At 42.0% G+C, this 13,806-nt stretch overlaps 1 protein-coding gene across 4 annotated transcripts in view; it reads left to right on the top strand.

Annotated features, from left to right (window-relative positions):
• The window catches only part of MYOF (myoferlin), a 148,379-nt gene that overhangs the window by 90,950 nt on the left and 43,623 nt on the right, over positions 1-13,806 (top strand). For all 4 annotated transcript variants that reach the window (XM_045853995.1, XM_045853994.1, XM_045853997.1 and 1 more), the window contains 6 exons: positions 2,032-2,163; positions 5,058-5,221; positions 7,510-7,624; positions 9,650-9,755; positions 11,090-11,235; positions 13,496-13,669. In XM_045853995.1, coding sequence (XP_045709951.1) covers positions 2,032-2,163; positions 5,058-5,221; positions 7,510-7,624; positions 9,650-9,755; positions 11,090-11,235; positions 13,496-13,669 — 837 coding nt within the window. The remainder of the gene's footprint in view (positions 1-2,031; positions 2,164-5,057; positions 5,222-7,509; positions 7,625-9,649; positions 9,756-11,089; positions 11,236-13,495; positions 13,670-13,806) is intronic.

Below are 13,806 nucleotides of genomic sequence, written 5' to 3'. Positions count from 1 at the left end.
CAGAGTAGTGCCCACTTGCACATTTAGCATCCCTCTCCATGGCGACCCCATCTGAGTGCATTGGATTTGGGAGAGAGGAATACAGAGTGAGAAAAAAATAACAGTCAGGGGAGTGTTCTCTTTAAAACAAGGGGACATCTGCTAACTTTCAATAAATGTACTCATTGCTCTGTAATCAGGAGGGTGAAAATAGAACCAGAGTGATTATCTTCCTTCAAGTACCTCTTGTTGGGATAAATTTTACTTAAGATAGAACCGCAATTATAATTGACCTCAGCAGTTGGTGGAAGCAAACTGATTAATAAATAAAATTTCACAGGGGGTGGGCGAGGAGGCAGAGTGGTTTTCTCTGTGTTAGATTTTAGAACTCAGTGGATAAACAGCAAAGTGCTTTTAAGAGGATGTTTTATATATTTATTGATTTTGTTAATACTCATTATCTAGTTTAGAGAATTATTTAATTCAGTGGGGTTCTTTTTGGTCTTGGGACCCCTTTCCACAAAATAATAATAATAATAATTTACAAAAATTGTTGGAAGACCCCAGAGAGCTTTTGTTTATGTGGGTTATATCTATTAATATTTACTGTAATCGAAATTAAAACTGAGATATTGAAAAGTATTTAATTAATTTTAAAATAATAATAAACCCATTGCATGTTAATGTAACTTTCATGTTTTTATAAAATATAACTGTATTTTCTTTAAAAATCAGAAAGCCAAGTGATACTGTCTTACATTTTTGCAAACCTCTTTAATGTCTACCCTTGCAGAAATGTAACTGGATTCTCATATCTGCTTCTACATTTATTCTGATGGAATAAGTTGTTTGGATAAAGGATATAAAGAGAATCTGACCTCACATAAGTATGTAGTTTAAAAAGGGAGGGAACTTTTCCAGGTAATTGTGATACTCATCTCTGATATAGCACCAAACCCAAGTGGCAGCTTTAGACAGGTTAATTACAATGTGGAATCAGAAACCACGTCAATGAACTTCATGCTGTCTGCTCCATTTAGATCCAGTGTCTGTCTTACACTTTGAATGACACTTTTATCCATGCATGGTTTTGTAACAGACACTGACCATTTGGAAAATACTGAGTTATGCTGATGTTCCTGATGTTGACACATTTCATCATATAATATCAAAAAGTCACATCCATCAGTATCACTTGTAAGAAAGGCCTTTATGTGCTGGGAAGCTATCAAGCTCACTGTGACAGATACAAGTTTTCCCAAATTCTTATTTTTACCCAAAAGTCTGAATTTTATCATTGGCAACAAAATACAGTCAGTTGCTGTCCTTGACGTAATAAGGCTCACTTTGTATGTGTTCAAGAAAACATCTGCCCCAAGCCCACATTTGTCTGTCAATCACTGTTTCAAGTGAGAAAGGTATTTCATTTCTTTAAAAGGCTAATTCAGTTCAGCAATTGCACAAGCTTTTTTCAAGACATACATTTATTAATATGCACACTTTGTGTGTACTTCCCATTTCATCACACGAAATTTGAAAAAATGTACTCACTGATCGTGATTTAATAACATTAGTATTTTTACTGTTTTATCAAGGAACTTCTTAAGTAACGCTGGTATTTTCTTTTCTTCATGGGGAGTGATGAAGAAAACCATCACTGCCAGTGCAGTTTGCTGTCACTGCCTTGGTTGCTGCCACAGTGTCTGGCATTTCATCCACGTGGCTTTTGCACCAGCAATTCCAATGCTGATACAGTGAAAAAGACAAGTGACATCTTAGCATGATCAGGAAAATAGTTTTGAACCAAGGCTGGCCTGAAAAGGCCTCAGGGACACACAGGGGCCTATGGATCACAGTTAGAGGACCATTCGAGGCTGTAGCTATTATTTGAATCTCTGCTGTAGGGTCATTTGGAAATATTTTAACTGCGCAAACATGCAGTTATACTGGTGAGAGCAATGACTAGATGTTGGGTCTGCTTTTGGCTTGAACTTAATGTCCCAGCCCGTGCCGTGCCCACCGTAATGTATCATGTTATTGTGCATCTCGCAGTATCCACAGGATAAAAACAACGGACCGAAGGTGCCGGTGCAGTTGCGGGTGAACATCTGGCTGGGCTTAAGTGCTGTCGAGAAGAAGTTCAATAGCTTCGCAGAAGGAACATTCACCGTCTTTGCTGAAATGGTACATTTAATGTCATCACTCTCTTTTCCTGTGTGTGTGTGTGTGTGTGTGTGTGCGTGCACGCGTGTGTGTGCGTGTGTGGAGAGGTATGCTTACTTTTCATCCTTAGGGAAGACGTTCATATATCTAAACCACCAACCTCATCACTACTGCCTAACTCCAGTTCTGAACCTGAGGGGACAGGGAGAGACTGACTTGGGGTTTTATTGTTGACACTGGGACACAGTAGAGCGATTCACACTCAGACAACCCAGGAATGAGGGCAGTGGAGAAGTTCAGGGCTTGAGAACCTGGGGTCAGGAGACTTTAAGTCACAGCAGCCCCCTTTCTCATTGAGGGGGAGCCTCAGGTGGGTTTGCCCAAGGGCAAAGAAAATGCTGCCTGAATACTTCAAAGACAATAGAGATAATATGTGCAAAGTTTGCCAAGTAGAAGTATACTTAGTTATTGTAAGTCTCATTACAATTAAACCAATGAAAATAATTTTTACAAACATTTCAGCTAAAAGCAGAGTTATTTGGATTTGTTTTTTTCTGTACTATTTTTAACTCAAAGTGCTTATCGCTGTAAGTTTGTTAAATGTATTCAGTGGGTCTCTCCTGATGATTTTCAGGTGAACTCCATTCTTCTACAGATGGGCCTTCATGCTCAAATAAGTGGGGAGACTATTTTTGGGGGGGCTGATTCATGCATGTTTCCTGCTACCTGACATGATACCCGACGGCTGCTTCACGACTGGGCTTCCGATCTGTTTGCCAGGCAAGAAACCCACGGCCATCTTCTGTTTTTACATGTTATTCATTTAGCAGTACCTGGCACATAAATATTTATTGAATGAATAAATAGATACATGATAACAGAATTCATCCATCCATCCATTTATATCCATCCATGCATCCATCCATCTATCTCTCCATCTAAGCTTTTAGGGAACAGTGGGTGGCTTTATACCAGTCAGGGAGACAGGTGCTGATGGTGTCCTCAAGGATCACATACATCATCTAGAGCAATGATGGTAAAGCTGGGTGTCTTGTTAAGCATGCTCACTGCCAGAGCCTCTCCAGGGATTCTCATTCTGTAGCTGAGTTAGGGGTTACCACCAGAGGTGATTCCAGCGTGAGTGGATATGGGTCATCCCTCAGTGGACCACTTTGAAAAACAATAAAACACATGAGAGACACAAAAGTTCTTACAGTGTAGACTTAGAAATGCAATTGGATATAAATAGAAGGTGTGCTGGAAGTTGCAGAGGCAGCCCTGAGTGGTGGATGTTGATGACCAGTCAAATGGGCCATGTGAAGTGGAGGGCATCAGGGCACACAGAGGAGGCTTGTTTTGCATTCCTGTAGCTTTTCTTGGCATCCACCTACCTTCCAACTCTGTGGCTGGAGCTAAGCGCGGAGAAGCTAGCACTGAGCAAGGATTGGCCAGTCCTTGTCACCCTTTCCCTTTTCCAGATCCTTCCCCACAAAGAGCGAACTGGGGTTTTAACTCATGTAAAGAGATGATCCGCCCATTTCAGTTGTTTTGTGTGATACTAGTTTCTCCAGTTCTAACAGCCTTTGAGTACCTGGGGGGTCTCTAGTCTTTTCTTCCTGTGTGAATACAAGACCTCATTTGCAGATTTCTGGCAGTCTCTGAGGTGCTTCCCATGTGCTAACAGTCCTTCCCCAAACTGCTGGTTAAAGGCCACACAGCGTTAAAGCCATGTGAAGTCCCCATCTCCACAGCTGCGGACGCCCTCTTGTCCGTGCCGAGCTCCTTACCTGGATTTTACTACAGCCACACTAGCTTCCAAGCAGAAGTGGTGGGAACGCCTTGTTCCTGCATTCTGTCTTTGTCACCTGGAAACCAAAGAAGCTGTGCACATGCTCTCAAGTCTGACAGCCCCTGTGACAACAGCTCCTTTTGCTGCTCCTCAAACTCATCTCCTCTCAGGGCTCAGAGTCAATATCTGAGGCAGGTACTAATGTGTCCCTGAACCCAATTTCCCCATCAGCCCCTATGCAAACTTCTTCCCTCCTCCTTCAGCCAAAACTCCCCTATCACATATGCAAATCATCTTCTGAATGAGCTCATCAACAGACAATGAAAATTTTAGCTTGGACCCAAAGAGGCACACTCACCCTGGCAAATCTCAACCCTTCTGATAGTTGACATGGTCAAGGGCAGGTCACTGTAGATTTCTAAATTCTAACTTAGAAAAAAGTGCCCTGTAAGCCAGAGTCTGCAATTGCCACTAAACCTGCTTCGAAAAAGGTCTTCGTTTATCCACCATGGGAATGAAGGCTCAGAACTTTTTTTTTAAATTGTTGTTCAAGTAGTTTAAAGCTCTGAACTTTTTTTAGGCACTAAACAACCTTCATGTTTCAAATGAATTCTTTGTGGACTGCCTGGGAAATGTGGCATCAGTTATAATATTGTTTCTATGGTGAAATGTGCCCCAACTTCTAGGCAGTAGACTTGCAAATAAACTTGGAAGCCTGCATATTCATGAATTGAGGACTTCTTACAGGTCTCTAAAAGATCAGGTTCAGAGAACAATGGGGAGCCATCCAAAATAATAATGGAAACAACCAGCATGATGTACCACTGCTTACAAAGCACTTTCAGAATCGTTTGCACATTTGAACTCCAGGACAACTTTATAAGGAAGATAGTATTGTATTACCCCCAGTTTACAGATGGGAACACCAAGTCTTAGAAAGATTAAAAAATTTACCCTAAGTTGCATAACGAGTAACAGACCAAGTTTGGTCCATACCTTCTGAGTATAAAGTTTTTTCTCTTTCCATTGCTGTTGGGCCTAAGTCCTAGATAGACTTGAAAATTCATGGGCTGGTTCTGTTTCTTGCTCTCTAATGGTATTTCTCCATTTTTATTTTATTTAATAGTATGAAAATCAAGCTCTTATGTTTGGAAAATGGGGCACCTCTGGATTAGTGAGTCGCCATAAATTTTCTGACGTCACAGGAAAAATAAAACTCAAGAAGGAATTCTTTCTGCCTCCAAAAGGCTGGGAATGGGAAGGAAACTGGACAGTTGATCCTGAAAGAAGGTAAGTTTTCCATTTTCTGAGAAAAATGGTGGTTGTAGAACTTTTCCCTAGAAATTGGTAAATGAATCTTCTCCATCACCATTTTTGATAATATTTATGTAATACCCAATAAGCAGGAGAAAGTCTATAGAAATTCATAGAAATGTAAAAAATGTCATCATTGTTCCATTGTAAGACAAACAAATATAAAAAGACCCTGGTACTAACATTTATGAAGAACTTACTATGTGTGAATGTGTCAAGCTGTATGCTAAGCACTGACATCCTCTTATTGAATATAGACTACAGCCCTACAAGGTACGTGGTGTGAAAAATTATCAAGGACCTGAGATTTTTACCTTCTTGTAAGTTTAACAATGTCTCCTGCTGGATGCTGGTAGGAGACACAGGACTCCTGCTTCAGAGAATAAGGACTTCATTGCCCACAGCAATAGCAATACCCAGGATGAACATTTACCTCTCTGAGCCCCTGTTCCCACAGGGAGGCAAGAAGACAGTCACATGACACTTGCACATGCAATGGTTTATGTAACAGGAGAGGAACCCTGAGTTTAGGGAACCCAAATATTTTATAATGGGTAGTAGGCATGCTGGCTCTTTGTTCCAGACAAAACACCATCTCTGACTTCCAAAGTGTCCCATGTAAACATCCTTGGAAAGATAGTCTGTGACAAAATTTATGGGGCCTGTGTGCAGAAATTGAGGACACATGTGGAGATTTATCTCCCAACAAATGATAGTATTATCTGCTCTTTACTGAAACCTAAAGGGGTTAAGTTATCCAAAGACACTCAGGCTGTAAGTGTTACAAGTCTAGCCTGGGTATTAGAGCTAGCATTCCACTATTATGCTGGAACATCTGTGAGAAACAATAGAGAGAGCCATTTAAATGGGTGAAGGCATGGTATGTAAATTACATCTCAAAAGCTGTTATAAAAAGGAAAGAAAGGAGAAACAGTCAAGAGTGGCAAGCGTGTTTTCCCTGGAGTCTGGGAGAAACGAAAGCCTGGTTTCTGAGTGTTGCCAACAGCACCAGGACCGGAGGTCCTCCTTCTCTCCACTTCCTGACAGCATACTTGAGTTTGGAGGAAACAAGCTGTGGACTTGGATTTTAAGACCTCAAACTAGTTTGTGATCTCTGTCCACATTTGTTTCCTGTCATCACACAGGCATTAGAGGAGGAGGGGCGTGAGTGTGCTCTGTCTGGTCGGTTAAGACCCAGTGATTGCTCGTGAGTGCTTTGAACCCATGGCAGCTTACTTTGGATGCAGGTGGGGTCTCTAGTAGGGAGAAGGGAAATGAGATTTGAATTGGACGGGAGGGAGGAAGGTTAGTGAGGACAAGGAAAGGCAGGGGGCGTTGTGATTGGAAAAGCAGGAAGGTGAAAGCATGTCAGGCCTGGATGGGACCTCACAGGCAGCAGCCAGGTGCTCTGTCCCCTCCTCAGGGGCCCAGAGAAGTGACGGATGAGCCCAATTTATACAAATGGTTTGGACTATTTGTTTTCTGATTTCTTTCCAGTGCTTGATTCTAGGGGAGAATATGGCAGGGAAAGGATGTAGAAATGGTAAAGGAAAAAGAAATCTCACTTGAGTGGATACCTGGCAGAAGATTTGAGTCAACGTTGGAACCCCTATGCTTTCCTCTGTGGGTTGTCAGAATAGTTCCGTATCCAAGGGAAAATTGGCATGGCAGAGAGTCAGTATAGATTTCTCAAGTGCCCATATGGAGTCTGGAGTCTGAAATGACCTGGTTTGGCTGCCAACCTAGAAACTATCCAGAAAATTTAAAACCCTCCCTTCAGTTTGTGATACATAGACTGAGCGAGCCATGAGTAAAAATGTCCACATGGGCCTCTTGAGACTGTCTCCACTCTGTTTTTAAAAATAGGGTGAATGGAGAAGGACGCCTGCCCACTTGGCTGAACTGCTAGCCAAGAGTTTTGATGAGAAAAAGCTGGACAGATGAAACAGATATATGGAATATGAGGTCCCTGTAAGAAGCTGCCCTTTTTCTGTCTTCCCAGTTCCCACCCTAATGACTGAGAGCAGCAACCCTGCTGGTCTGAGGAGTTGTCCATAATTCAGGTCTCATCGTTCCAGCAGGTCCCTTCATCAGAGGAATGTCAAATGCTGTTAGTACAAAGGGGAGTTCGGAGTGGACAACACACAGGGCTAGAGTGAAGAGGGAATTGGTGCCATCCAGGCTGTAGATGGATCCGGACCATCGCAAAGAGCTGGGGTTGTTGGCTGCCATTTCTCTCCTGGTAACGTGAGCTTTGCCTGCAGCTTGCTGACGGAGGCTGATGCGGGTCACACGGAGTTCACAGATGAAGTATATCAGAATGAGAGTCGCTACCCTGGGGGGGAGTGGAAGCCGGCCGAAGACACCTATACTGATGCGGTGAGCAGCGTACTCCCGAGACAGAGCCTTACACATTAGCTCTTGGGATCCATGGTCTGTGAATCCACTAACCTCAGGCCTAGCTTCCCCTTCTCTTCTCCTGTGTCTCACATGCTGAACAGCCTTGCATTCATAACAAGCCACACAAGTGCACCTATAATTATTTTCTGTAAATAATTATATAGAAGAAAAGACATTGGGTCCTGGCTGGTGTGGCTCAGTGAATTGAGCACCGGCCTGCAAATTGAAAGGTTACCGGTTCAATTCCCAGTCAGGACACATGTCTGGGTTTCAGGCCAGTTCCCCATCTGGGGGTGTGCGAGAGGAAACTAATCACTGTTTCTCTCACACGCTGATGTTTCTCTCTTGCTCTTTCTCCCCCCGCCCTTCCCCTCTCTCTAAAAGTAAATAAATAAAATTTTCAAAAAACAACAACAAAAAAAGAAAACAAAAGACATTGGGCCTATTTAACTAGATGTTGGTACATGGTAAATGTGCAATTTTTAAAGTGTAAATGTTTATTATTTAATTAATGTTAAAAGTCATTACCAGTTGAGGTTCGTCTTTAGAATACTCCAACAGCATAAAAAGAAATAAAAAGTAATTCGCCATAATCTATATTCTACCCGCAGCAGATAACCATTGATAGCAGTTTTCTGTTCATATACAAGTATATAAATTCTGCTGCCCACCCCCACATACATGAATCAGACTGTGTGCACAGCTCTACAACTTGTAATTTTCACATAAGATGTCTTGGGCATCTTTTATGTGCATACAGATCTTCTATACATTTTTTTTTTGCCAGATCCAATGCTGTCATTCTGAAGCTTTTTCTCCTGTTACTATTAATATATATTAGTCTTTATTAGAGAAAAGATAGCTGTAAAAGTAGCTCTGAAATACTTATGAACCCCAAGAAAGAAAGACATTTTTTTCTTTAAAATCTAAGTTTGCTTTTATCAGATTTTGGAATCTTTAATAAGTGTCCTATTACAAGTTAAAGAAATGGGCTGTGTGTTAGGTCCATGCAATCCTATTAGGATCGCCTTGCTCTAGTGAGCTTGAAAAGTACCTGCGGCGTTTTATCGTGTGCGCCCACTATAACTGAACGGATCCTCTTTTTGTGGACATTTAGTTTCTTTCTCCCAGGCTTGGTTTTTATAAATGGTGTAACAATGAACATCCTTAGACATACATTTTTTGAAAGTTCATCTGTAGGAGAGGTCCCTGGATTGGCTTGGTCAAGGTTTCAACGCACATAAAGTTTTGATGAATATTGCCGCCCTGCTTTCAAGAGGGTTGCAGGGATGGATAGGGCCGTCAGCAGCATGTTAGAGGGCTGTTTTCCAGACACACGCTGTCCGCCTTTAACATCTTCGTCAACTTGAGAAAATGGTATCCTGTTGCTATTTTAAGTTTCACACTCTTAATTTAAAGTGAAGCTGAGTATTTTTCCATGTTTATGGACCACTTTCATTTCCTTTACTATGAATGTTTTTTCATAACACTCCAGTTTTTGCACAGAAGTGAAGTCAATATTCAACATAAACTTTCTTCAGTCTTACATGATCAGGATCTACAACCTCTAGCACCGTTATTTCACACTTGAAAACATGTGTTTTTCATGCTCTATCCATTTCTGATGAGTTTTTCCCAGTATAACTCCTCATAAAAACAGTCATGCCATTTCATAATATTAAATTGAACCATATGGAACTGCTGATAGTTCACCATTTTGACCTATAAAAACAATTTCCCATGGTTCAACCTAATATACTCTCTAATGGTGTAAACGGAGGTATTCTAAAACAAAACAAAACAAAAAACAAAAGTCTAATCTTTATATGGCAGTTGTGTCTGAATAAAGATTATAGAGATTTTTCTGAGGAAGACTGGTGTCTACGATGGCATCTCAGTTGCCCTGGGCACACTGTAGCCAAGGGTGAGGAACTGTATCTCATCTTTGCACTTTAGTCGACATTATGGCTTTATGGTAGCTCTTCATTCTTTGTTTCTTTGAAGAATGGTGACAAAGCGGCATCACCCAGTGAGCTCACGTGCCCTCCAGGCTGGAAATGGGAAGATGACGCATGGGAATATGACATAAATCGTGCAGTGGATGAGAAAGGTAACATTTTGTATTTTATTTTAATATTTTTTTTATTTTTTGGTTATAGTTGACATTGGTTTCAGGTGTACAAGATAGTGATTAGACATTTGTATACCTTATAAAGTGATCACCCCAATAGGCCTGTAGAGGAAGGTAACATTTTAGATCTATTACCTGACTGGGGGCTCTGCAGCTGCCCTGGTTAGTCAGAGTGAAGTTTCCTTGGGAGGGAGACATGTCGCTCATGTCGGTCAGTCTGGGACAGCCAGGTCATGTGGTTTTTACTTGCAGTGAGTCAGATGCAAAATCAAAACGACAAGCCAGTGCCTGGACAGGGGACTGTCAAGAGTAAAAAATATGAGGCAAGGGGGCTGGGTGGCTGGACTTTGAGATGCTGGGGGTCTGTGATGGGAATTTGGAAGGGAACCAGGGTGTAAATTTTCTCTTCTAACCACGCCCCATGAGTGGAGACTATAAAATACCTTCAAAGTCCCATTCAGCAATAATGCAGATTGTTGACGTGGCCTCTGCTAGTGGTGCCCATCCCTTTCCACGAGCAGTCATCTAAAGTTTAAATGAATTTGGAATTGTCAAAATAGGAAAGCTGATTTGTTTTTTTTCTTCTAAGATGGAGTAGTACAAAGAAAGACCTAGCATTGACAAAGATTTCTTTTTTAATTTATTTTTATTGTGTTTTTGCATTAACATTTGTCCCCATTATACCCCCTACTCTGCACACACCTCCTCCCCCACCCGGTAAAGATTTCAAGTCCCCTCACTGATCCCAATGCACACACCAGGCCTTCTAATGATGGTTAACATTGAGCATAAACTACATGCTGAGCACTGATCTAGTGCTTTGCATGCATTATTTTGATTCATTCTTTTTTTTAAAAGGTATATTTTACCACTATACTGAAGAAGTTGGGCTATAGGCAGTTTTACTAACTTGCAAAAAAACTTTTTTAGTACACAGCCAGTATGTGGGGTGCTGGGATTTGAACTCAAGCTGTGTGACTACACAAGCCACACACTTTTAACAACCGTCCACTTCTGCCTCTTGTACTAGACTTTATTCTTAGATGCATTCAATGACCATGAATGACTGGAGGTATAAAAGGGAGGGGATCCCCATGGCCACTGAGGAAACTTTTAGGAGAGCAAGCCGGGGGAATACTACTGGATTCCGTTTGACTGAATTGCAGCAAAGTGAAAGGAGCAATAATGGCATTCAGTTCTGACTGCAGAGAATATTTGAGGGCAGAGAGTGACTGAATGTTTCTGGGACGTTTATTTGGCAGTTTGGCACAAGTGTATCTCCTTTGGATAACCATTCACAAACTCTATTCCAGGCTGGGAGTATGGAATTACCATTCCTCCTGACAATAAGCCCAAATCCTGGGTTGCAGCAGAGAAAATGTATCATACTCACAGACGGCGAAGGCTGGTCCGCAAACGCAAGAGAGATTCAACACAAAGCACTTCAAGTACTGCCAAGGTCAGAGGGGCAGTGGGAGGGAGCTGGGCTGGGGCTCTGCCTTCCAGACCACAAAGAATCCCACTTCACTGTTCTGCAGAAGCCCTTTGCCAACTAGGGGCCTAATGCCTTGCTCCAGGGCTCTCAGAGTGTGCTCCTCACCCACGGGGCAACACCAAGAACTTGTTAGAAATGCCCTACTGGTTGAGAAACTCTGTGGGTGCGGCCCAGCAGCAAGTCCCCCAGGTGATTCTGAGGCAGACTAAAGACTGAGAGCCATGCAAGGAGGGAGTCACAGAACAGAAATTATTTGGTGGCATAATGGGATAATGGCAGTAGCTCAGGACCTGGAATAAGATGTATAAGGATTCAAATCCTGGTTTCATTTTGTTTCTCATCAGCAAAATGGGCACAATATCATGCTTCTTTTTTTTTTTTAAGATTTTATTTATTTATTTTTAGAGGGGGAAGGGAGGGAGGGACAGAGAGAGAGAGAGAGAGAGAGAGAGAGAGAGAGAGAGAGAGAAACATCAATGTGCGGTTGCTGGGGGTTCTGGCCTGCAACCCAGGAATGTACCCTGGCTGGGAATCGAACCTGGGACACTTTGGTTCCCGCCTGCGCTCAATCCACTGAGCTACGCCAGCCAGGGTAATATCTTGCTTCTAATTAGGGAGTGTTAGGGCTTAAGTGGAATAGTAATAAATTAAGTGGAACAATAATAATAATTGCAGTGATAAGTGGCATGTTTTGTGTGTCTTTTAGAATGCTAGATACTGAATATGCATTATCTACAATCTTTGAGGTTAACATTTCTTCCCCATTTCACAGAAATTAAATAGACTTGCTCTGGGCCGTGTGTCTAGTGACTAACAGAGCCATTGTGTGAGCCCAGGTGAGGCTCCTCCTAACAAGACTCTTTCCATTCCACAAAGTTCCTTACTCACACTAGGCAGTGTGAATGACGTTGCTTTTCATTAGATGGTGAGCTTCTTAGGCACAAAGATGGGTCCATAGTCATCTTTGTACCCGTCTTGCCTGCCCAGGAACTTGTTCCTAATAAATAATGGAGTAGACTGAAAGAGCTGACCAATTATTATTTGTTATTTAATTATCCCTGTCCTGCTGGGGTGAGAAGTCACTAGAGGCACTTGACGCTCTCCTTCCACGGGAGAGCCCCAAGGGGACGTGCAGAGAATACTGAACCTCTGGTCAGAAGACTAGACACCTGACCTAGTCCTGCTGACGGTACTGCTGAGGCTTTGATCATATCCCCTAACCTGCCCCACCTCCTGGCTGCACAAACTATGTCAATGCCACGGTCAGCACTACTGGAGGGTCAATGATAAGATGGTGTTCGACTTGGATTTTCTGTTAATTCAAAGTTGAAAAAATAGTGCCTGCAATGATAAGAACCTGCAATGATAAGCTCCCTAGAGGGAGCTTTTGTTTCTATAATCATAATATATATTATGATTATATATTATTCAGTATTATTCTACATTTATTAAATCTAGCCATACCTTTCCAATATTTCCATAAAATTTCCACCACTAAACTGTCAGCTACATGAAAACAAAGACCCTTTGTGCCTCTCTCCTCCCTGCCTCCTCTGCTCTTAGCACAAGCCTGTTACATAGCAGACACTCATATTTGGTGAGTGAATTGATTAGAATGTTGAAAACTGAGGTCATTTACATACAAATAGTTTTCAGGCAAAAAGTGCTATACTAAGTTATTAATTATTACAGAAGTAATATGCCCCGATCTATCTATCATGTAATTATCTATCATGTAATTATTAGTTATGGCAGCTGTTAGCATAGACAAGACATTGAAACTCTGGGGAGGGTGTTATCAATTTTTTCCTCCATGTAGAAAATGGAAATAATAATGGTTTTCAAATTATATCAGAATAGCAATGTTTTCTTAAGAGCTAATAAAGTGAGAACACAGAAAGCAACTGGAGAAAGAAGCAATTTGCTTTACCCACTCCACCCTGAAAGTCTGAATAAGGTGCCTCTCCTGGTGGTACAGCCACCACCTTGGCAACCCCCGACCCCACCGTAATTGTCTGGTTCTCCGTGTTACCGTAGTCGGTCAGCTCTGCAAGGGCGGGCAGCCTGCCTGTTCTGTAGTTTGTTGTGTCTGGGGCTCCTAGCCCAGTGCTTGGCACAGAGATGATGTTCGGTACTTATTTGTTGATTGACCGAATAAGTTACTTTATCAATATAAGGATTAGGATCATGGTGATCATCATTAAAACTTTTACTCCTGTTTTAGGCCATGGAAGAACTTAAAGACCAGGAGGGCTGGGAATATGCTTCTTTAATTGGCTGGAAATTTCACTGGAAACAGCGGAGTTCAGATACCTTTCGCCGCAGACGCTGGAGGAGAAAAATGGCTACGTCAGAAACACACGGTGCCGCTGCCATCTTTAAACTTGAAGGTGCCCTTGTAAGTAACAAGGCGCCGAATCTCAAATAATATTGGTCTAAGGAGAATAGGTGACCACCACTGATTTCACAGAGGTCCCTCCAGTACTGTGAGACTGCATGTAATTTGAGAGAAAGCTCCACATGCTATGTGTTCAG

Source organism: Phyllostomus hastatus, unplaced genomic scaffold (assembly GCF_019186645.2).
Source record: "Phyllostomus hastatus isolate PE091 unplaced genomic scaffold, TTU_PhHast_1.1 phas_scaffold_1066, whole genome shotgun sequence".
NCBI lineage: Eukaryota > Metazoa > Chordata > Mammalia > Chiroptera > Phyllostomidae > Phyllostomus > Phyllostomus hastatus.
Note: the sequence above shows the minus strand (reverse complement) of the source record. Positions and strands in the feature narration are given on the sequence as shown.